Consider the following 26,105-nt stretch of genomic DNA (forward strand, 5'->3'; position numbering starts at 1 on the left):
TAAACTTTAAATGTTATCACAGGTAGAGCTACAGTAGATGAAGTGCTGTTCTTACCAGATGCTCGTAGTGTCGGTGACTTATCTCAACTGGCTCCACCGCAGTGTCTCTAATGAGGGTTTACGCTGCAGCTAATTAGTCTCTACCTGACATTGATTGCATTATCGTGTCATCTGCTCTTTGCATCTCTTGATGACATTAATGTGCCCTAGTCCCTGGACATTGTTTTCATTCCTTCACCCTTTATATCTGGTTCTTTCATTCTCACACACCTTGACTTTGTCATTGTTTTTTCTTTTTTTTAAAAAATAGGATAGTGATGACACAAGACATCCATAATCAATGAGCACATAATAGCTGTCATATTTTGAGTGAAGTCTGAAGCAAGGAACATGCTACTATTATATTAATATGTACTGTTATATGTACTCATAAAAAGGCTAAAGAACAGCTGGAGCTGAACAGTGGGAAATCACGCTAAACAATGTCGTGATAGAATTAATAAAAATACCAACTTTTTATATGTAGGTGCTGAGAGCCATGGCTACTCAAAACAAAGGCACCAATCCTTGTTTGTTCCAGACGCGACTTTCTGTTCCTCCGAATGTTACTTTGGGTTCTCAAGTGCAGTCAGTCTGCGTCTGTTCGTCTCTGCATCAAACACCACCCAACAATGAGAGCGAGAGAATACAGCTGGTCTACTTTCAACTTAGCAAGAAACCCGAGAAACAACCGCACTCTGGGGAGTAAGCCTATATTGATATAACACAGTTCTGAAATTAAAAGTTCTTGAGGAGGAAGTCAGGCAGCACTTTAACGCTGCCAACCAACTTTCAAACTTCTCTCTTTCAGGAGTGAGTGATGGAAATTTGATAATCACTGATCTCTCTAAGGTTGTAGAGTTTTTAAAAGTGATAAAAGTTTTTATTTAGGTTTGTGTGCTTTTTAAAATAGCACATAAAGTTTTGGGATGCAGGCTAACTTGACAAGTCATATCACATTTTGAGCCTCGTGCCATCATTTCAAATTGGAGGTGCGTGACCCTCCAACTCCTCTCGCAGGTAATTGCTGTTAAAGATGGGTTGCACATCTTCTGGCAGAGAGTCCATAATAAGCGAGGATGGACCTTGCAGATGTCACCCAAGCAGTAAAGTCACTGCTAGAACCATTTCCACTTTTACAATCCTGCTGCAAAACTCATTTTTGGCTCTGTCCAGTTGGTCGGGTGCAGGAGCCATTTTTCACTTCATGCAGTTCGTAAAGCAGCCATATGGAAGGAGGGACCTCGATGCACCCACACTGGCTCACCACCATGCTCCTAAACCTTCACTGTCTCAAGGTCATATGATAATAATACTTTCCCAGAGCTATTTATCAAAAGTTTGATGAAGGTTTGAACACTGTCTTCATCTTTGTTCTTTTCTCACATCACAGAATATCATTAATGTCATGTCGCCCCTGCTCTGGATGAATGTCACTGTCCTTTGACACTAACAAACAGATAACTCATTCCTTTTTGGACCAATTTCTATTTTAGCAAAAGAGTCACCAGTTTAGCATTTTGCATGAACTTGTCAGTGTGAACTGTTCCTCGTTATGCTTATTACACTTACCATTATTTAGTTAACAAGAGCGGTATACATTCCTGCATAATTTCAGGGCTGCGACTCAGCAGAAGTGCAATTTTGTATCACACAGCAGCAACCAGAAGAGCAAAGCACCCTCTCAGTGAGATATAACCCTTTTATGTATCAGGAGGGATCATCTCTGCAGACCTAAAACCCATTTCTTTTTCTTTGCCCGGGCTACATGCTTTCTGTCTGGTTGATGTGTTCTTATTTCCCTTTTGGTAAATCCAGAGATACCTGAGAAGGCGCAGACTGAAAAACAGCCTCCTTGACCTGATCCTGCAAAAGCTCATGCATTTCAGATGGAGAGTTTTTTCTTAAACTAAAAAAAAAAATAGCATAAAAACGGATGAATATGCTGAAGAACCTATATCTGCCTGCAAAACAGTTTCACATTTCGTCAAATCATTTTCATACTGAGCTGCTAAGTGAGCACCATTAAGAGAATGAAATTATATTCCCCACCATTATACCCTTTTCCAATCCTGGAGGGCAACATAAAAAAAAGATTATCATCCAGCATGGCAAGACTGCTGTGAGACAAAAAGATCTTCATGATCGACACAAATCACATCACACGTTCCCATGAAGACCAGGGACTCCCTGAGGTGCAACTCTTCTAAATCACATGACACATGTACAACAGAAGTACAGTTTAGCAGACTGTGTGCAGACCCCATGGAACGAATCTCTATCTTATCACTTCCTGAAGTAGATGAAAGAAGAAAACTAAAAGAAACTACGAAGTAAAGAGTCAAATGACACAGTATTGACAGGCTCTGTGATCTTGCAGGCAGAATTCATCTGGGTATTGGTGTGTTCCTACTTGACTATTTACTCAGCCTGTTAAATTATTTATACTGTGACCAATGCATGCAGCCCAGAGCCATCAGGGGATAATGTTAAAGAATGGTTCAGTACAGTGGGACTTGACTTGCAGGGAAAGACACTGGTTATGTTCAGCTCTAAGATGTATAGACTACACATTTTCACGTGAAACGGCTTCACAATCTTGCGTGTTGACATCATCCGTCCACTACAGCCCCGCCTCCGCTCTCCGCTGATGCTGATCCTCCCCTTGCATCAGCACCATTTCTTGTGTGTGTATGTGTGTGTGTGTGTGAGAGAGAGAGAGAGAGAGAGAGAGAGAGAGAGACTACCCAACCCCAACAGAGCGTAGACGCGTCAGACGGCATCCAGAGCATCCCGGTTACGCATTGTTCAGAGGCCCTATCGCCGGATCTTACAGCCGAAACAGCTGAAGAGAAAGTGAACATAGCCGGGCACACGGCCACAGCTGCAGTCAGTAATGGAGAGCCTGCTGGATAATCCAATGAAAGCCGTTCTTTACCTGAAGGAGCTCACCACTATCGTCCAGAACCAGCAAAGCCTGATCCAGACGCAGCGCCAACGCATCGACGAACTCGAGCGAAAGGTGGAGGATCTGATCGGAGAGAACCGACAGTTGCGGGATCCCCATCACTACGTTCAGCAGCCAGCTCCACATCACCACCACCACCACCATCCGACTCACCGCAGCGCCAGTCCCCAGGCGCCGGCCCACCTGCATCAGCACACGGGGAGCACCAAAGCTGCCGCTCACCTCGGCCAGCAGGCGCAGCAGCATCCGCCGTCACAGCAGCAGCAGATTCCCGGTCTCTCGGCCCAGCCTCAGCAGCACCCGGCGCCTCCTGCGACGTCCTCTCACCACCCCCAGCAGCTGCAGCTTGTTCCAACCTCGCCTCAGTCGCCCAAAACGAGCCAAGCCAGCCCGGACTCCGCCGAGGACGACAAGAGGAGCCCCTGCTGCAAGTCCCTGGTTCCGCAGACTCCCACTGCTCTGTGCCGCTCAGTTGGACTGGCCAGGAAAGCGGAGTAAGTAGCTTTGATGCTGTGTGTACGCTGCTGCCACAAAACATCCATCTTTAGGAGAGACTTAGAATTATAAGGACTCTTCAGATGTTCCTGATAAAAAAAAATAAAATAAAATCTCCAATTCCAAATTCAGCTTTAGTTTGTGGATTATTGACACAGTGTGATCACCCCCCCTTCTCCCACATGACATTTTCTTAAATGCCAGCAGCATCACTGTGTTAAACACGTGACATGATTTCATTACTTCACTGTCAAGCTTATCCTTGTTTAAAAAAAGAACTCAATATTACATTCAGTGCCCTTCAGAAGATGCATATTTGAGCTCTTTCCTCCATTTGTGCTGCAAAATTTCAAATGCCAGTCTAGTAAGTGTACATAGTACATGAAGTCTTATCTGGTATTAGATTGCACATGATTTGCCTTTGATTAACTTCACATCCTCTGACAAGCTGAGTCTTAATTTTCTGACGTGTAATTCAGGCTCCTGTATTTTCACATTACTCATTCAGTTGGTGCCCTGTTTAATCAATTGAATGCTTAATGGATATTGATTTCCAGGACCCATGCAGGCCTCTTAGCATGGTGGTTTGTTAATTCTGCACCAAAGTAGACTGTCACTCCTTGGTGGGACTGGACACGAGATAAAGTGTTTTGTTTGTTTGTGTGCGTGTGTGACTAGAACCAACGTTTGGATAAATAATACAGTGTTTTGGTCGATTTATCATTTTCGAGTCGTTGCTGGTTCTGGGGTGATTACAGCACTCTGTTTTCCTTTGCCCCTTGTGTCTTCCACACTTTAAACGTGGAACGAGCTGAGAATTTATTAAAATGCATCTGTTTTTAGACCTGGCTGAGGTTGTGAGCCGGGAGAGCCGGTGGCACTGTAGACACAGGTCTTAAAACAACCATCTCCCACAGGCATATCACTGACTTTCAGGCAAATGTCAGCACTTTTACATCTTCACATTTGGAAAAACACCCACCCGACAAACAGCCTGCTCCTCATTAAAACACAGGTTAAAAGATGACACAGCTGGAGGGATGTTACGTGGGGAGAACAAAAGCAAAGACAGAAAGATGATAGCAGTTTCTTATACTGTAATTACCTTAAAGCCACTCCAGTGTTATAATAAGCTTTAATACACTGGCATCGTCTTCTCTCTTCATATTCTGAGTCAGAGTTGATGCTCCGAATGCTACACATTGTGCAATCGAAATTAGAAGATGTGAAATGACTAATGGGACTGATATTTTAGATCTGATAAATTGATTAAGTCATTTCCAAGCAATTCAACCGTTTTCTACTTCCAGCTCCTCTGTTTTGGAGGTTTTTGATTTTCTATATATGATTTCCATATGTGATTATAAGGTTATTGTTTTTGGGTTCAGGACGTCTGGTCAGACTCAAAATATTAACTTGGCTTTATTATCAGTTTTCAAGCAAATCATTAAGAAGGTAATTAGTTCTGTTAACAATGGCTTATTGTAAACTGAAAGGGATTTGTCGACTACTAAAGGAATCAACTAACCATCTCCAACCCTTCTCCAGCACCAGGACTGAAGCAGCGACTGTCACTGTGTATTGATAATGTTAGCCTATGAAGTAGAATCAGAGTGGTTTTATGTAACACACTGATACAGTATTTATAAGGTCAATGCTGATTTCAATATTTCAGAGTCTGACAATGATAAAGATAAAATTATGATAAAGGATCCCCTTCCATTTAATTACTGATGGTCTCAGCCTGGCTGTTTGTCCTCCGCTCCAATAATCCCTCTGATATTACCGGCTCGAGCCAGCTGTTTTAAAATGTGATGGTCAGGCGTTGGCTCACGGGGTTAGCGGTAACTCTAAAATAGATGCTGTGTCTCAGTTAAAAAAACCTGATGATAAATTACTGATATAATATCGACGGTAAAAATCAGACATATGTTTTCAGTGTATCAACTGTAACTGGACCAACGTGCAGGTCGTGTACATTTACTATTATTTAGGCATTTACCCCTCAGGAAGTCTCTCCATTGCATCAATACTCGTTTTGTTGTTTACATTTGGTTTCAGCATGTTGGTGGAAAACAAATCTTCTCTCAAGTTGCAGATTTTCTTGCAGACTGTATCAAGTTTTCCTTGAGGATCTCCTTGTATTTCGCTGCATTCATTTACCCTCACAAGCCTTCCAGAGCCTGCTGCACAGAAGCATCCACACGGTGTTTTTGATAAGGGGAAGAAAAAAAACAACATCTTAAATCCAATTTGATTCAGTGCCTTAAAACAACTAAAAACATGAAAACCATGTGTGCTTCAGAAGTGTTCACAGTGCTGAATGTTCTTCGCTTGCCTCTATCAAGGTCACACAAATTGCTTCTGCTGGAGACACACACACACCGACACATGTGCCGCACTGAGCCCCATCTGTTCCGCTCGGCTGCATTTGCATTGTTTCTGTTAATCCAGATTGATATATCTCACCATTAAGACATCATTTCTGAAGAACGGGGCGTAGGGAATAGTGTACATTAGCATGGATACTAGAATAAAGTACTGTCACAAGGATGCACTCAGACATGGACAAACACACCCAAAGATATGAGTTTTATCAAATAAATGTCAGTGGGGGCTTTCAATAGGGCTTCATTTGTGATTTACCAACCATGGCTCCTGACAGTTCAGCTGATGAACAATGAGAGAAAGAGAACCCGATAGAGAGAGGGAACAGACTGTATACTATTGTATCGTTAATGTAAGCACTGGGACGTGAAAGACGAGATGTGATGGAACATTGTAATTTCCACTTAGAGCATTGATCCCGGTCAGACAAGATGGTGTATGATGATGCTGTCAGTGCTGCAGTAGAAGCGATGCTTCGATGGTGACAGGGACAAACTTACTAATAAGGGCCGTGAGTTGGTGTGCCGTTTAGTGGTTTTCTTTAAGATTTGAGGGCGGATAGATGTTGTAGCACTGTAAAAGGAAAGTTTGATGCTAAAATGGACAAATGTACATAGAAAGTTGGCAAAATCTGAAGTGAAGTGAGCAAACAAGGAAACACAGAACTCTTCAAGTGCTTTGATATAGTGGATATCTATGTGTTTCCTTGATCAGACATGAGCGGGGAACCCATTTGTAAATTTGCAAATCAAGAGTGTGTTTGGTTTTGCACGCACACTTTGGCCACTGTTGAAAAGTTGTATTGTAGAAGCTCAAACTTTTCTAAAGTGATCCTGTGTGATCTGAAGGAAGCCGTCAGCAATGCTGTGTTCTCCTCTCTCAGCTTCCTTTTCTCATTTTCTCCCAATCTTTGCCTTGTTGTTCCCGGACAACAAATAGACCTGTTTTCCACCTAACTCATCACTGCTCCCCCTGTCTTCGACGTCTTTCTCCTTATCTAAACTCACCTGCTTTTTAAAATGTCTCCTTCTCAGCATCCCTTCCTATCTCTGTCCACTCTCCATCTCCCCGTCCTCTGTAGTCAGTAGCATATGCTACAGTAGCCACCTCTGCAGTGTGTATCAGCATTCAGACCCATCCTCTTACAATCACACACTCTCCAACACTTAACCTATCTCCAGGCAGGGCTGGAGCCTTCAGTCCACTCTGTCCTTTGCTGCTCTGTATTTGCCTGGGGACTGCCAAGTGTGTGTGCTAAAATGAGAGAGTGTGAAGTTTGGAAAGTGTGTTCAGGAGGGAGTCAAGAGTGGCAGGGTGCTGTTTTCGTGTGTGTAGAAGCGCGTGTGTGTTTTCTGCAAGGCAGCAATCCCACTGCCTGAGGTGGAAATCCCAGGATTCGTATATAGCTCCAGGTGCTTCTCTGCTGCTTCCCTGCCTCCCACACGCTCTCACATATATTAAGCTCTTGCTTACACGCAAAACACTCCAACCCTAAAATGCCACATGCCACCTGGCAGCCTACGTGTTTTTCCACATTGGCCGTGACTCCCTCTGCGCCCACCATGCCCTCGTTTTCCTCCTACTGGCCTCGTACCAACTGGAGGGCAGAGTGTACAGTATGCCATCTAATGCTTGTGCCCGTTATCTTTAGGAAAAAGTGGAATGTACCAATAGCATTTAAAGATGGGGGATTTCAGCATACGCATGCATATACATGATTCATTGTCCAGCACATCGGCCACACTAACAATGTAAAAAAATAATCTACATACATAGTTAAATTCTAGTAATAACTGAGAAAATATGCTGTTTTGTGATTTAGGTGAACTCACCCTTAAAGAATAACCTCTTTACTTTTCCTCTCTGGGACGTGAAGGTAAAGTAGATGTCTCAAAGGACAACGGTGGGAGATGTTCAGAGAGTAGCAGACGCAGATGAGTGAGAGACAAACATGAGGACTCCTCCACACTTCTGTTTCCCTTCCTACCATTACTCCAGAGGTGGAATCTCCTCTCCTGCTCGTTCCTCTGCTTCCTCTCCTCTCGGTCTGAATGGGAGTCACGTCTGCTCAGTTATGACAGGGTGGCTCGACTCTACTGCTGCAATCCAAATCATGAATATCGCATTTGGTGCATAGTGCTTTCAAATTGCTTCATTTCTCAGAGGATGTAGCTGCCGGGTGATTCCTGACTCCATGGCAGGAGCATTAGCTGCTTTTATGCACAAGTTGAGCAAGGCGAAAGACAGTCCCAGTTGTCTGTAATCCAGCCATGTGTGCTCATGTGTGTGTAGTAATCAAGGATGAAGGCTTCGGTTGAGGTGTTTTTTGATCAAGTTTAGTATAGCATATCATCATTACTGAATTAAATAATACTGTACTGATTACAAATGGATATGTTTGCTCTGGTTAGAGTCTCTGCAAATGCAGGAGTGTGTAGGAGTTGTTGTCTAAATCAATCTTTAGGATCCCTTTCCGGATTTTACAGGTTGTAAATCCACACAAAACCCTGTTTCTCTTAAAAGAAAGAAACTATGGAGGGGTGCTACATTATGGAGAATGTAATAAAAACAGAATGACAGATTAAAAACAGGGCAGGGACAGAAGACTTGGACAAAACATACTGAGAAACCCCACTGGGCGAGGTGTCCAAATGTCCCCCTTTCCACATAACTTGGCTAAAATGCAAAGAGCTTCTTTCAAGTGTCCTCTGCTTCTTTGAATCCAAATCAATCAAACTGACAACGTTTGGCACAATCGTTATTTTTCTAAACATGGCTCTGAACTGGCAGGCCTCTGTCACTTGTGCAACATGCTCACTCCTGATGTCCTTGACTCTCTCATATGACATCATATGACATCATCCATATATGTAAATAATGCACACTCACATTATAGCTCTGCATTATACCCTTTATTCCTGTAGTTAGTCAGACGGTGACTCTCCGTTTTCATGGTTGGAGGTAAATTATTCACCCATCTGACTGATGCATTTCATCTCTTCTGCATGCAAATGAGCATCCAATGAGCATTCAGCAAACTCTGCGTGCCATTAGTATGCAATCTACATATTTCAGAGTTGTGGTTGCAAATGGAAATGACATCAGTGTTGTCATCTGGCATCGCTCAATGTGACTGCACAATGTAAGCAGATAATTTCATTAAATAATAAAAGCTTTCCTCCCTACCCATCCTATTTAAACTGTGCACATTGTATTATTGCAATGGCATAAATGTAATACAATACAGTATATAGTAAGGAGAGGCCACTTGAACACATGCACACAAACAGAATAACTTTAATGACTGCACAGTGTTCCAAAAAGTGAGACCATGTCTAAATGTGATAAGTGTAGCCCTCCTCATATCTTGCTCTTCTAACGGCCTTTTAATACGTTACAATCTGTTCAAGCGCACAATGTAGTATTAGTTGGCAGTTCTCTAACATATAGTATGTAATGTTACAAGGAAACAGGTGCTTTGACCATGGACTAACACGTTATAAACGATTTAAAAGTGCTTTAACACCAGTGTTTGCCTCTCAAAGACGATGATAATATTACTTAATGGAACATAATGCTGTAGCATGAGTCCCTTTGGTCAGTGGGCTCATGGACTAAAGGTTGCTTAAAAGAAGGAACAATGCACAGTTGTGGAAAAATGCCCCCCCATCTGTCACCGAGATTTCACCTCCCCGGAGCTTAGTGCTGAAAATCCCTCAACAAGCAATTCTAATTGTTTTGTACCATGTGCGCTAGTGTGTGTGTGTGTGTGTCCAGATAGGGTTAGGCAGTGGTTATGATGGGCTCATGTTATGACTGAACGAATTTAGGAGTGAGTGATTTTGTCACATTAATACATTAATATGTACAGTAACCAAATTAAATAATAATAAATAATCTATAGCTTCACTTTTCTTAAGGTGTAGCATTTGTGTAGTACTTTAGATTACTCAATAATATTCAAAATGATTACATTCAAAAGTGGCATATGTATATTATATATTATATATATTTTTATCACCTGCATAGTTTGTCACTTATGTTAATAATGAAATGAAAACAGTGAAGGAAATCTGGAAAGATTAGACGTTTTAATTCTGTATCTAGTCTCATACTGCATCAATGTGACAGACTGTTTTACATGCCTAAATGATCTACACACCGTTTTTCAGAAACAATGTACTGTAAATTATTATTAGGGATATTATCGCAGTTTGTTTGTCATCCATTGCTCTCTATCCAACATAATGTCCCTGTCCGCTTACAGCATTATATACTCAACACACACATACACAGTCATGCAGAGGCACACACTTGCCCGAGGAAATGTCAGGTGTGGTTAACTTTACGACCCACAGTAATGTTCAAAGCCATCCACCTAAGGCCGCAAGGCATTGCAGAACTGATCGGAACAGGCATGGCGTGTCCACTCGACTTTCCTGGTCCTCTCTGCACATCACACAAAGCCTCAACCATTATTTTTTAAACGTGCAAGAAAAAAAAGAAAAAAAACGAAACAAAAAAAAAACGGGATACGACCCCACACCCACTCATTTACAAAATTGTTCCAGACCTGTGGACATTTCCCAATTCAATTATTTTTTCCTTTGTTTCATATTTACATAACCGTTATGTGTGTTTTCATGCCGTTTTGTTGCAGACTACACACTCAGAGAGGAGTTTATTGCTTCCTATAATACAGATTTTTTTCACATCCACGTAGCTGATTGTCTTCAAATTCAAAGGGCCATAGAAGCACCATGACCTTCCTCTGCACTGTGGTTACATCATCAGGCGTGCACAGCCAGGGGGAGGAGCTGATGACTCGATCGGTGATGTCATCTGAGACTTGAATGAGTCATATGTGTGGGAACTGGAGTCAAGAACGTCTTTTATGGGATCGATGTGGTGAAAAATGTCTTTCCTCCCAATCGTCTGCATACATGCCTTTCCTAGCTTGTTCTTTTACATATTTTTTGCCTTGTGTAGAAAGCCGGCACAGTCATTCACAAATATTCAAGGTCTTTGTCGCAGCTTCTTCTTATTGACTCCAGCACAAAATGTATGACCACTGTTGAAGATGTGGTTGATGGGATTTCGCTCATCATCCCAAACTCTGGTTGATACATGGCAACCATGTCAGTTTGATAGCTGTCAAGCATCAGCGTGAAGCATAGAAAATATCTGTGAAATCTGACCCGCTGCCAAGTCTTCAGCAGATGGCCCTGCAGCAACACAGCGTAGCTCGATGCTCCATATGAGCTGCTAAACCTGCTCAGTAGTGGAGGCACCAGCTGGAGATCTGATGAAAACCATATGAAAAACTGCTTCTTTCATGGAAAGCTGAGTAACTGTGAGTCTGCGTTTTGTTTTTCTTCTCCTAGAAACATCCATACATTTGTATCCTTAAAGCGACACGATGAGTCAAGTTGTAAACTGTTGAGAAACTAGAAGAAATCTGATATCAAAACTTGACATTTCACACTAATAGTTGGGATGTTTTTTTTCTTTCAGACACTCATTGTGCTGCCACACTGCTGATATTTGGCCCAGCGAGCTTGCAGATGTTATCAATCATCACTGTTTCTTTTCTTACACTTTGAAGTAACCTGTTTAAATTTTTTACCTGTGATCTAAGAGAAGGACAGACATGATGCAGCATCATTTCAGTGCTCTACAGTGACATGATGTCATATTTACTGCCACATGCCACAGAGAATTCAAATAGACCAACGTTAAGGTGTGAATAAAGTTCAAATGTTGCAGCACTCGCTATGTCAGGAGTTTTTAAGGGACTGGATACAAGGATGAAATGTTTTTCTTTTTCATCCTTTGTTAGTTTTCTCTTGGGAAAAATTGGTCTTGCTCTCTCGTCCATCACCAGCTCTCTCGGTCTAGCTTCCTGTGAGCTATAAGCCGCTTGAGAAGACCCAAGAATCAGTGCTAACGCAAACCTTTCATGGAAGCTTAAAAAAACAACAACAACAAAAAACAAACAAAGAATTCACAGGGCATGTGAGTAAAGGAAATTGATAAAAGGCTGTTAGGACAGAAAATGGTCAAAAAATCTTTGTTTGTTTGTTTGTGTGTGCGTCAGTGCGAAGGATTGGTGCAGTGCTCACACAAGACGTCTGATTGAGTTCAAGTTCATATTCCACCGCACAATCATGTTTAATACATCATCACCTCGCTAGTTAGAAGCACACACAGACTAAGGCACCGTGAAAGTGAATTTAATTCTCTCAGGAAGTCTTTTAGCCTGTAAAACAGTGATAAACTAGCACTTACAGCGAATGCCAATTTGCAAAATGGAAGTGAAGTATGACAAAAACACAAAGTGTCCTTTTTAGATTTAACATGTTCAAGGTGCTTTTACTAATGTTGCCATGAGATGAGTTGATGAAATGCATATGTTAGTTTCCCTAAATTCAACTCAGTGTTTTTCTCTGTGATATATAAGTGCACAAGAGTCGGAGCTGCTTGATTTTAAAACCTTTATCAATTGAAGGTTATTTTGCTCGGGATTTATTTTTCATCCATATTTCTGCAGATATGTATGGATGTTTTTCTTTTCCTTTCTAAAAGTTTTCTCTTGGTTTAAATTTGACCTTGAGTCTAAAATGCATTTATTCAAACATTGCGTCAAAATAAACATGGAAATGAAATAATGGCGACTAATACAAATTCCCCCATCAAGCAGACAGCCTCAGCCTCACAACTGTCAATTGTATTTGTATTTCCCATGTTTGGCCTTGAGGAGCAGACTAATTCTGCATACTATGTCATTTCAATGAGTGAACATGTTCACAGCTGTTTTTTTTCTTCACTGCCAAGGAAATGGTCTGTGAAAACTAATCCGTCAATTATTGCAAGCTTTGATCCCTCTTCTCCTTCTCTTCCGCTCCCTCGCTCTGTCACATGCTTCAAAGTGTATCACTTCAGTGTGCACAGATCTTTTCTGCCTTGAGCTGAGTTCAGTCAGCCAGGGAGCTATTGACACAATAAAGCTGAATTCAACACCAGGAGGAGCGCATCGACAAACACATTAGACACGAGAAGTTAAAACAAAATACAATGAAATCATGGCGTGCAGATTACACTTTCTCTCATGCAGACCCAGTGTGTGGAAGAGCTTATAAAAGCTTATCGATTCTTTTTATATGGTGGCATTAGCGAGCTTAGGCCGCGAAGGGAACAGAGTCAGTGGTGTGGAAGATCAGAAAGCAGGTCATGCAAGTTCAGTTTAATCTTCAGCACATTGATCAAACAGCGTTCGAAGCCGTGCTTTCGGAACTAGAGGCATTTGTTTGAGGTCGTGCAAATTTTGGGATTCAAATTTGCAGAGATGAATCAGTGCTGATGTGTTGCAGAGGAAATGTTTGTGTAATCCTGAACAGGGGAGTGGTTGGATTGCTGTCGAAATGACTCTCTGTGTGTGTGTGTGTGTGTGTGTGTTTGTGTGTGTGTGTGTGCGAAACACAAGGACCAACAGGGATTAATTAAGAAATTACAGCTCCTGGTGTTCTCATATCAGGTCAACTTGTCTTTAGTATGAACAAATTCATGACATACGACACGAGAGTCGACTTTATGCAGTGTCAGTCGGGTAAATGCTATCTCTGTGGCACAGCTGTGCCCTTTAAAAGACACCGCACGGACTGAAATTGTTATAAAAACCCTTGCGAGACGTTTTGAGTGCAAAGATAGAAGTGATAAAGCTGAGCTGAGAAATGGCAAAAATAATGGCGAGAAAATTGTGAGGAGATCAAAGCAGTAAGAGACAGATGGTTAAGATGAATCAAAAGAAGGTGCTTTAAAAGATAAAAAGAGTTCAAGCTCTTCCCGTCCCACATCACTTTCCTGCGAGGTGTTTTTCTCCAAATGTGGTGAAATCAAAGACTCAAATGTCCTCAAGGTATTGACACAGTTTGGCCTCGGTGGATGGATGCTAGTCACGGTATGCGTGTGTGCATCGTCAATAAGTGCTTCATCATCAGAGGTAACTAACCCCGCTGTGCACAGCACGTGCTCGCTAATTATATGTATTGATTCGATTCAAATGAGCTCAGACTTTTTTTCAGCGCCGTCGTCAAGAAGAAGGAGACTCAGCAGGTTTTGATATTAGGCTGTCTTTATTCATACGCATATCAGTCGATGCACAAGGTGAGCACAGAGACCTGAATATGTTAGCCGGTGTATTCTGAGAGATGCTGTGGTGTTCAGCAGAGCCGAGTGTGTCGACTCAGGGTAGCCAGGAAAAAGAAATATGACTGTAATTTATGTGGCACTGATGAACAGGCTGCAATAAACGGAAAGTCTGACACCAGTAATGCAGAAAATGTGATTTCTCATTTGTTCATGTTTGACGTGCGTCTGTCAATCGCGCTGTTTTATTGACGCCCCGCAGAATATACAGCCTTTATCTGTGTGAACAAGTGGCTGTGCTGTTCCAACTCTCTCTCACTAATCTGTGTCCCCTCCGAGACCGCCTGTGTTCCCGACCTATTAAAAATGGCCACACCAGTGTCACGGTCGTTATGGCGAAGACAATTAGAGGAGCCACTAACAATGGGAATTAATTTGCTGTCATACCCTCCCTGCACTGTCTGCTATTGTTGCCTTCAAATACCCACGACCTCCCTTTGAAGCTCTTTCTCCGTTTCTTTTTCTGTCCTTACGGGGAAAAAGTGGTACAGAAACAGAATAAAACAATCTGTACTTTCATGGGTGAGACTTTAATGGTGTAAAAAGAGCGTATTGCACGATAAACTATTGCACTGCACAGCAGAGAGCAGGGTTATTAGGAGCAACAGATTGAAGTGTTCTTGAGCAGTCATGCTGTTGAATGAAGTTTATAAGAAGACACACAGGTCCCCTTGTTTTCTCTATCCTCTCTCAGGGGACAGACAGGAGGGGGAACTCAGAGAAATGAAAGCAGGGAGATTGACTATAGGGAGGAAGATCCAAAGGCAACAGCTTCACCTCTCTCCTCTTCGTCCTTCTGCCTGTCCTGTGTCCAGGGATAGGACATGGCATATGGAGAACGGCTGCTCTTTTTAATGGCTACATCTCCTGGCAGCAAGAGTAATTGAGCAGATTTCTCTTTTGCACAACACACTGTGCCTATAGGAGCTGGAATAAGGGGGATGGGAAGCGGAAGGTAGTGATGGAAAATCAGTGTAAAAGGGGCAGAAGGAGAGGAGGAAGGAGGTGAGCGGGGGCAGAGTTATTGAGGGAGGAGATGGATGGAGCCTCCCTGTGAAAAATGTGAGGCTGCGTACAGGTTGAAGGAGAGGACATGCTGATGGAGAAGGAAAAGCTGAGGCACTCATGGCTTTATCACATGCACATTAAACTTTTATGTCTTTGCTGTTTTCGTGGGTTTCATCTTCACTAGTGACTCTACATACAGGGCCGGACATCTGCTGTGAGGCCAATATTTAGATCTCGCTACACTGTCGGCAGCCATCTTTTTTCATTTGGGGTTTCCTCTGTGAAACGGGGGAAGGAGCGTTCCTTTTTGTGAAACCTGACGCAGACACATTCAAACCTTCTCTCTGTCTCTGTCCGTGGTGCTGAAACAATGAAACCCTGCGTCTCCTGCTGTGTGTTAGCTTGGCGAGGACACACTCACTCTCTGCCTGTCAGCATCTGTCTTTTTATATATTATTTTCAAATCTACTAAACACAGACAAACCAACAGTGAAAGGAAAGTAATGGATATTTTATGTGGTTGTTCACTTGACCCTCATCTTTAAATGCTTTATTTAACCTTTCTTTATTATTATTAATTAGGAATATCATATTGGGATTGACATGCCTCAGTTAACAGCGGGAAAGACTTGTACACATCACATGAGTGTGATGCATTTGCTGACAAACTTAGCAGTTAGCAGCTGTGACTACTTGAGAATGTAAATGAGCACAAATTAAAACTCTGTTGGCCCAACATTAGCCTGATTGTTGAAAGACATCTGATTATACCAAGGTCCAGTGGAACTGCTGTAAAACAAGTAAAGCTGTCAGCGCCTCAAATGCAGGCTGCAGTTGTCTTCCAACGGAAATGATACCGGCCCAGCAATTTTATGCCACTAGGGTAATCCTGAAAGTCTCCCTATAAATAAACACTGTGCCTTCATTGGGATGAGTGAGGTGATGTGAGAGAGCTGCTCTCAGTTTTTTCTTTGCTCATTAATCAGCAGATGCTTCAAAAGAAGCTTGACGAAACCTGAGGGGAAAAAGGCAAGAAGGAGTAAAAAATAAATGAATAAATATAAATTAATTAATAAAACACAACACAGGAACAGCTCGAGCAAGAGAAACAATGAAAACAGTGGCAAAAAAATATACTGCTGATACTGTGGTTTACTGAATCTGAGGAGATGAAGCAGGTGTTAAGGACGCTGGGCAGTTTGGGAAACAGGTGGGAAGGTGATGAATCATGGGACTTACTCACGGTTTGAATTCCTACACAGTTCAAGCAATATGTTTGATAAAACACTTAAATAAGAGAGTCTGAACTTCAAGCACATCCTAATTATTTATTTTAAATCAGTTCTTATCCATAAAGTACGTTATGATCTGTTGCATTTATTCTGTTTTCCTGGTTTTACACAGGAACCCAACGGTGCTTCACCAGTTCTGCTGCCCAGCCCCAGAGGCCCCTGAGGGGGAGACTTCTACTGTGTGTGTGTCCAGGTAAGACAACTGCATTCTTGTAACATCTGCACAAAATATTTATTTACTTTCAACTATTTTCTTTTCGTTTTCTGTAAATTTTAATTGCAGCCACTTATCATGCATCCTGTTAGTAGCAGTGCTGCAGTAGCCACGTTAGCCAACACAGTGACCCCAGCAGTGTTATCTAAATTGAAGTGGTTGTAAATGCTTCAGGTTCTTCCAGGGGCCCGACAGAATTTCTTAATAAGAGAGATATTACTTAATCTTAAAAAGCCACCATGGCGCTAGAGAGGGGGCTGTTCTTCACAGTTTCAAATTTCATTTGTCACATCAGCTTGAGTTTTGGGTCTTGTTGATGCTGCGTTTCCTCTGTGATTCTAAGATACACTGGATATAATTTGCTGTTTCCACAGCATGCCAGTGCACTGTTTATCTGAATATTGAGCTAAATCCAGTAGTAATATCCAAATGAATCACATCAAAATCCTATTTTCTTGGATAGTGGTCAAGTCCTGGGTGGAGCTGTCTGTATAAGAATTGTACAACTGGGCAAATTTAACACAACATTTAGGAGGCAGAGCAGGATGATGATGCAGTTATCTTTTTATATCTGATTGGAATACAACAGAGGTGGAGCTGATGCTGCCAGAGTTATTGCTGTGTACAAATACAGCGCTTGTATATGAATTCCAAATAGTCTATTTTATTTCAGTAGACTATAATAATACACAATAAACTATTTCAATAAATGTTTCCCAGTTTAGTCGCTGTTAGGTTAGTTTGATGTAGTAATTTGCATCCACTTTCCTGTGGAATATGAAAAAAATAGAACAACTAATAATTAGCTGCTCTAATGACTGTGCTTTAGTTCAACTCCTGTATTAGTTGGCTGGGCAGCTTTGAAGGAGTGTAATAATTAGCGTTTAATGCTGAATAGGCAGTCTAAAGAATATAGAATTAGATAAGCATGAACAAAAAGACATTTTAAAGGGCTTTGACAAGACGTTAGTTGGCCCCTTTTCAAGCAGATCTGACAACACAACATTTTTTCGCCTCCTGCTTGTATTTACTCAAAAGCACTCCACCACCAGAGTTTTGTTCAAAATTATGGCATTCATCTGGCCGAGGAACATCAATAGCAATTAAGCCATCCGTCCCATAATGGCTTGTTTGTTGTGGACTGCACATTTCGCAGGATTGTTTTGCTGCATTGTCTGAGCTGAGACAGAAAAGCGCAGATAAGCAAACTCATATTGATGGCAAATCATAGCCCCTGCGGTGCTGGACACAATAAGTGGCAGAAGGCTGCAGCTCAACAAGCACAGACAAAAAATCACACTTTGAACACCTGTGAAGCTTGTGTGGCAAGAAATCAGCCACACCACACGGTGCAAGTGAAGCTTTTTTATCATATGCATTTATTTATCATGTCTGTTTACCATATTATCAGACAACCCAGTGACTGTTGTTGCTAAAGTCACTTCGCCCCTGCATTAGATGCACGTAGTGATTTCAACCACAGGGGTTGCACAGGAGTGACTTTCATAAGCTCAAAGCTGGAGATGAAATTAGAAAAGGTAGACAAAAAAAAAAAAAAAGACAAGAATCGATCAGAGTTGAGCAGCTTGAACTTTGCTTGATAGAAGCCGTGGGGCGCTTTTCTGTTTTGTGATTGCTCTGTGCTTAGGGACCATTAACTCAGGGTACAAACAAAGTTCACAACAGAAGGTCCTTTCTGACTTGTCAACCCCTCCAGCTCCTCAAAATACCCCCTGCCAATATCTGAAGCAAACCACTTCAAAGCCGCGCTGTCTGGATCCGAGACACGAAGCAGCTTGTGGTTTTGTCCTTTTGTTTTGTTCTTGTTGCGTCCTCTCTCTTTTTGAAAGCTGTATTATGTTGTTGATTTCTGTATTTCCGCATTAATGTTAGTAATTTGTTGGTCATTTACTCATGTGGCATCACCACGTCACATCACAGCGACATAGCTCCACGAAGCACCCACACCTCATTGCATCCATCGTCACTCATGTTCACTTCATTCAGGCTTGTCTCTCCACTGTGGTCACATTAATTTTGAAAGAGTCATGTATGAATATTACCATGTAAGTGTAATTATGCAATGTAAAACTACCATAATGCATTGATGTGTGTACTGTAGGGTCTTTCCCATGCTGGAAACTGGTGAGCCTTCTTGTTGACACATGTAATGCATCTGTGTTCATGTGAAAAAAAAAAAATGTTGCATGCTTTGGCTTGGCAGTGATCTGAACATAGATGTATGTCTGAGTGTGTGTGTGTGTGTGTGTTAATGTACCTGTGATGTGTGTGCCAGTGTGCCAATATGTTACACACGGGATACAGTAGATAATTACATATACAACACAGAACACACAACACCTTGCACACCACCAGATCAACAGGGAAATGCCTAATGATAGACCAGACTATGGCTAGAGAAATGTGTGAGTCACACCTTTACTGAAGAGCTTAAACATCTGTTTACTTCTATGTGGGAGATTTCTATTGTCTGAAATTCTTTAAAATGTAAAAGTTCTCCAAACACTTTGTTGTGATTAAACACTAAGCATATTGTTGCCATGGATTCAGTGAGTTGTGCTCTGGGCTATAATTTCCGCTGTTTTATTTTTAGCCATTATCTGTTTATTTTTTGGCAAATCGGTGCCATTACCAGTGTGCCAAATCAGCCAAATCAGCCAAATCAGCCACGGTATTTGCAGTTCCTTTTTTGAATTTTGATGCAAACTGCATGAACCTGTGTAAAGTGCATAAATCCATAGAAGCCTCTTGTAAAAAGTAAAGGTCAGTGAACTATGATATGTTGGGTGATTGAGTGATTATCTTGCCGCTAAACAAGACCTGATTGCCACACAAAAACGACAACCCACTGCCTTTTAGTGCACTGCCTCAGCTTCAGGATGTAATGAAGCCTTATTTCACGCACCGACAAAATGCAATCACTGATATTTCATTTACACCGTTCTGTCTACAGGAGAGTAATTTGAGTCTTGGTGTCAGAAGGGCCAACTCTGAAAAGGGCACCAGTGTGACGTTCTACAAGAACCTGTGTAACTGTTTGCACCTGACGAGCTTTATTTGATCAGATAGCAAGCGGGAAACAATCAGGTAATAACGCTGCGTGTGTGAAATAATTTAAATGAGGAGAAAGCACAAAGTCATGAACTGAAAAGAGAAGTGGGGGTTTGACTGTCACTTATAATGAGGACCCTACGGAGGCTGGAAACTCACCCTGACAACCTGGTCACTGTTGCCAGATTTTAAGGAGGCACCAGAGGTTTTAAAGGCTATAGGGGATTTGTATTCAGGGTCACACAGTCAGATCTATAATCACTTGTGGAACGGGCTGATTGTGTGGGACGGGCCACAGCTATTCAATTAGTTGGAGCCATCTTCTGCTGCAGTGTGCTAAAAATGCACTGAGGGTCTCTGTTGGTACTTTTAAAGTTCCATAGGGTACTTTAGGTTGAACTTTCTGCTTTGCAGCGAAACTGAGAACTGCTGTGGTCAACATACAGGAGCCCAGAAACCTAACAGATGGAACGAAAACATTTTTAGAATAATCTAGCACGGCAGAGCTCAGGAACACCTATTATTTGGCACACAGGAAGATGTCTGTGAGACGCCTCTGTGAGAAATTAAACCCAGTGTTTGAGATCAAGTGATTTCACAGGGAGAGTGGTGCCTGCTTTAAAAACACATGCTGCCAGGTTGTAATAAGTGCAGCGATGTTCTCTCAGTAAAAACGGATATGTACAGTATGTACAGTGCAAACAAGAGCATGCCTCGTCAGCTTACGAGGTGTGTACTAGTAGCAGATCATGAGTGCAGCTGCTCTAGTAAAATAGTGTTTGGCGAGTGTTGTTGTTGAAACTTGGAAGGTCACTGTCAATATAATGGCACATATCCATCATGCTCCGTACTCCGTCAATTCACAAATTTAAAAATAGTTTGTAATATCACACCAAATGTTATGCAGACTTTGACAGGACAGTTTTTCTCTTTACTAAAGCAGGCCTTGTTCAAGCCGGTGTTTTTCTATGTTATTTGCTAATTCTGTCCACATTTTCTCGTGTCTGAAGCTAAAACAAGCGCGCGCGCACTCACACACTCACACGCTGATGCAAAGCACTCAATGGCCGAGCCAGTGTAATCTAATTGAAGAGCCTCATCCCTGCAGATTCAGTGATGCAGTTCTGGACGTGAACGTCTAGTTCTGTCTTTGCCACCTTTAAGGCATCAGTTCAGCGGTGATTCTAAAAAAGCTGGGGCACTGCGGAAAAAGCACAAAGACAAAAACAATCTTCCCTCAACACCATGCAAGTGTTTGGAAACTGGGGAGTCAGTTACTTTGAGTTTTGAAAGACATTTTTCCCCCTTCCTCTTTGTTTTTGGATTTCTTCTTGTTGGTCATATTTCTTGCTTCATAATGCATCAGATCTTTTCAATAGGTGACAGGTGTAGAACGCAGGGCGGACACTCTAGCAGCCAGACTGTTTGACTATGGAGCCATGCGGTTGAAATCAGTGAAAAAGACATTGTCTGCATGGCAGCAGATGTTCCTTTAAAACCTGTATATATGTATTGCTCAGCATTAATGATGCCCCACAGATGTGCAAGTTACCCACACCATGTGCTCTAATGCACCCCCATACTATCGCAGATGCTGGTTTTTGAACTGTGCACTGGTAACAAGTCAGATGGTTCCTCTTCTCTTTAGTGTGGAGGATGCAGCATCCTGAATTTAAACATTTGACAGTTTTCAACTTTGTCTAAGTCTGTGTTAAATACGCTCAGACTCATACATGTCTGCAGCATTAACTAAACTGACAGTATTTTTCAGAGGTGCTTGTGAGCCCCTACAGTGAGATCATAGCAGAGATGGGGCTGTTTTTAATGCCTGGCCTGAGGGCTTGAAGATCACAGCCATTCAGTATTAACCTTGTCTCCTGTGTACAGAGTTTTCTCTAAATTCTTTGAAAATATTATGCGCTATAGATGATGAAATTGTTTGCAATTATACATAGAGAAACAATATTGTTATTATAAGTTGCTATTTGCACACACATTAAATCCCAGTCGTGAACCTCAACCCAGATTTACTGTGGAAAGACTGGTTTCAAATTCAAAATATTAAATAATAGTATAACATAATAATATAAATTATCACTGTTTGATTCAATTTAGTTTTTCACACAGTTTTTTTTTATTATTATTTTTTAGATTTAGATGTTTGCTGGTTTTTCTTTGATTATAGGAGCGTGGCTTAACCAAACTTTATAGTTTGACAGCTCATGTGCTCTTATGTATTATGAATAAAAATGACGCAGTTCAAGGAAAACTATTTCTCTGCACGGCTGAGTCATCCTGGACTCATCATGATGGAGCTGATGGGATAGCAAGCAAACACTCCTTTGGTCACAGAGTTAAATATAAACTGACCAGTCAGCCTTTGGCAAGTGACAGCACACATTTTTGGCATGATACTTGAGCCTGATGGCGATTCAGCTGCCAATCCGACAGCTTTCCCCGCACCAGCTCACAGTGTGCACAGAAATACTGACATCTTGCTCACCATCTAAAAGCCCTTTCAATTAATCCTCCTGCTGTGCTCCTGACAAATAACTTGCACACACATACACACACCAGCACCTTAATGAGGTATGCTATGTTAATTAGCTCACACAATGTGTCATTATGATTTACCTTGTCATGGAAGAAATTAGTTATCAAGTTCATGAGCCTGCTCTACTTGTTTGTCAGAGCAGAGGTTTTATCTTAATAAACACGTGATAATCAAATGAGATTTGTGAAGTTCATTTTGGGAGTTTTAGTTTGTTGCTGGGCAGTAAATCCACTCATCCAAAAGTTAAAAGTAGGATTTTATGTAAAATTAGCCTTGTCTAATCAGAGTAAATTAGTGGCGATCTGCACTTTTGCTCCAAGTGTAATTAAACTTTACAACCAGTCTTTAATTGCAGGCTATAAAGAATGCTAAAGTAGAGAAAAGAAAGATTACACACTGCACCTGGTGGAGCATATGACTTTAGAGAAAGATAAAAAAAGAAGGACATCACGTCTGGGTCCTTGTCAGATCCAATTTAGGAGCCTTGAGTCATATTTTTTTATCTGCACCTCAAAAACGTCCTTGATCACGAGCAAGAATAAAACGTCAATGAATGCCACGAGTGGTTAAGATGAAGGTGACAATTTGAGGGATCACAGCGAGAAGGGATTATGGTGTTTGAGGGGGAAATTAATTCACCTCTGGTTGTGGCACAAGTGGACAGATGTGTAGTCTCGCCAGGACTCCTTTCTTTCTAATTAATCATTAGGATTAATAATAAACTGGTCTAATTAGCGAAGTCATGCTGTCTGCCAAATGGAAAGGTGATGCTGGATGAGTGAAGACACAGCTGGAAATACTTTGTCACTTTGGGTAGCGACCAAGACAAATACAGGCTTTGTCTGTGGGGGGAGACTGACAGCACTACAGAGACCATGATGCATTGAGGCAGATGGATGAATTGATGGAATGACTGATCCTTTTTTTGCTGGAGGACGTTCAGGGACATGTTGGGAAAGTATGCTCGGAGGTTTTTGTTTTGTCATGCAGGAGTTGCAACTGCACACGCGCACTGTAAAAACTTATTAAAGTGAAACATCGCCCCTGCTTTTGTCCTCCCACCAGTCTCACCTGTGCAGCTAGGAATTAAATTTCACTCAACGTATCCTCAATCACACTTTGCCAAATTTCTTTCACCTCCTCACCCTGTAATTTAATATTTGTCCCCATCTGCCTCTGTATATGCGTCTCTGTGTTGCACGCTGTGGTTGTGCTATCAAGCTGCCTCAGCTGGACAAAGTGACCTTGTTGGTTTGCTGCTCTGTTGTCATGGGAACAGAGGACATAGCAGGAAAAGAAAAACACACACACCATAACATCCAGAGGCCATCTGCTACCAGTGTCTGAATGTATGTGCACACATAATAATTTTTACTCCTCATTATTGTCATAACTATACAGTCATCAGTTTATTTCTTTGTTGTTCTGTTGTCATCCTCCTATTGGCTCAAAGCATTTTCCTCTCAGCCAATGAGAGGAGCGCTCGGTGCCGTTCTCCTCAGAGGACCGTCCATTCAGCTGTTGGTTTTTGTTCTAGCTTATTCCTCTTTAAACACATCCTCTGGGATTTGAGTAGCCTAAATTCGCATGAAAATTGAAATCAGCAGTCAGCAGCATCGTGAATGAATGAAAGGAGATTTTAGAGTTCGAGTGCTTGGAGTAATTTCTAATTAAAGTGATGCTCTCACTAATTTATTTACACCCTAAGGCCTGCTTTATGCAAGCATTGTGATACCAAATCTGCTTATTCTCATTTGCATGATCATAGATGTCATTCCCTGTTAAGTTTTTAAATACATTTAGACAGTTAGACAAGACGTATTATACGTGAAGAAGTCCACAATTCTCTCTACTTATGTTGCTCTGCTGCATTCCTGCAGTGTCATGTCAGTCCATCTCTGCCTTTAGCAGAACAGTCGTAAAATATTGACCATCAAATGTTCAGATCTGAGAGTTTTTCCTCCTCATCTCTCGCCGTTCTGCAGTTTATCTCTGCATTGTGAAGCAGGCACCGAGTTTTTATTACAGAGGCGCTTTAATAAAAGTGTTTTGATTACTTTGCTGCACCAGCTCCTGTGTGTACAGCATCTGTTGTCTTGTGTGTATGTGCTTTAAAACTTTTCTGTGTGTTGCAGAATCTGTATAAATGTCTATGTCTGTGCTACTGGTTTTACATGAACGTCAGGTTACTAGTCATAAGTAGTGCTACAATTAATAGATAAACTCTAATAAAAAAGTATTGCTTGCATCATGGGAAATGTATGATCAAGGAGTTTTGAAGCTTGTTCTATATTAAGGACTTAAGTCTAGATGTCTTTGCCCTTCTCTGCTTTGATAGGAAACATTATGTAAAAATAGTTTTTCTTTTTTAGTCCACAAACTTCATGGAAGTGCGATAAAAATGCTTAAGTGCCAAGCAAGCGCCAGGGACTGAATAAACTACACAAAACGCATAATAAATGCAGTTTTATGACCCTGTTTGGAATTTCTGACTATTGTTATCCTTCAGTGTCCAATTTCAAACAATGTTTTTGGTGATTTAACTGACTCAGTCGTCCCCGAAGACAAAACTAAAGCCACAGAATCCACTGACACATGCTCCTTAAAAGGTAGCATCTGAACATTTTAATGTTATTTTAAATCCAGTAAAATGATTCAGATTTCCTGCAGAAGAAGTGATAAAATACATACATACAGAAAGTGTTTTTGTGTGTGTGTGTGTGTGTGTGTGACTGCATTTGGGATTTTTATCCCTCACTGCACCATGTTAGACAATGATTTTGGTCATTTCTAGGAACTGACTCACTTGTCCCCAGAGGCACAGCTACTGCTATAATATCCATAGAAATATGCAGCAGGAAGGCTTATTTCACAGTAATAACCATTCTGCACTGGACGAGTCATGACAAGAAACACAACTCTAGATGTGCGTTTTCCATAATGTTTTCCATTTTTCTGAGAAAAATGATAATCACTATGAGCTGACTTTTAGTTCACAGTCAGAATACAGATTTTTAGATTTGCTAACAGCTCAGATGAACGCTGTATTCTGGCTTCAACCAGCTTGAATAATTACACACAATAAAGATTTAAGACCAACGGCAGGGCTTTGTGTTATACTGGTTCATTGACCTGAGCATCCTCCACTTTCTACAAAGCACATAATTTGCCATGGTATTCTTATTAATCCCCTTCCTTCAACCTCCTTCCTGTTCCTCTCTCTGACCACCTTTAATTGTCTGCATTTTTATTAGTCTTCATTGTCTCAGGAGTGCCTGAATATCTGAAGTGAAAAGTGCGACTCCTGCCTGACTGTGCTGCAATAAAATGTCCCCTGTGTGTAGGTGAGTGTTTGTATGTGCAAGCAAGAGAGTAAGCCGAGGAAAAAGAAAGTGCAAAATGTCCAGACATGTCTTTCTGTTTGTGTTTTTGCTCTTTGTGAGGAGATGTCCCTCTATCTAGCTTGCTTCCAGCTCCACAAATGAACAAAATAACTCCCTTTAGTGCAGCAGGGGGTGATAACGAGTGGCACTGACCAGAGACATCTGTCTGTCCACATGCCGGCTGCACATTTTGTCCTAACCTTTCTGCTTTGGCAGTCAGCCCACCTAGTCATCTTTGCTCTTCCTATTAAACCGTGCAGAAGTCAATGACTGCGGTTTTAAAATTTTGAGCCCAGTGACCTTACATTTCACACATATAGTTCACATCGTGTCAGCTGTTGCCAACATGTACAGCAAGCCTCGCTGTGGAAAACCTACGGGGAAAGCAGGCTTCTGTTTTCCTCAGCTCCACAGGTAGTATTGATAGTTGTCTTAAAAATCTAGACAGTCAGTGATGGAGAAACCAATTTGTTTGAGTGGGACTGAC

At 41.6% G+C, this 26,105-nt stretch overlaps 1 protein-coding gene across 1 annotated transcript in view; it reads left to right on the forward strand.

Moving 5' to 3' along the window:
* Window positions 1-1,246: 1,246 nt before the first annotated feature.
* LOC113162853 (IQ motif and SEC7 domain-containing protein 3-like) overlaps window positions 1,247-26,105 on the forward strand; it is a 79,074-nt gene continuing 54,215 nt past the window's right edge. Inside the window, 4 exon segments of the mRNA XM_026361090.1 lie at window positions 1,247-1,337; window positions 2,800-2,868; window positions 2,871-3,501; window positions 16,508-16,588. Coding sequence (XP_026216875.1) covers window positions 1,247-1,337; window positions 2,800-2,868; window positions 2,871-3,501; window positions 16,508-16,588 — 872 coding nt within the window.

This window comes from Anabas testudineus, chromosome 23 (genome assembly GCF_900324465.2).
Source record: "Anabas testudineus chromosome 23, fAnaTes1.2, whole genome shotgun sequence".
NCBI classification, from domain to species: Eukaryota; Metazoa; Chordata; class Actinopteri; order Anabantiformes; family Anabantidae; genus Anabas; species Anabas testudineus.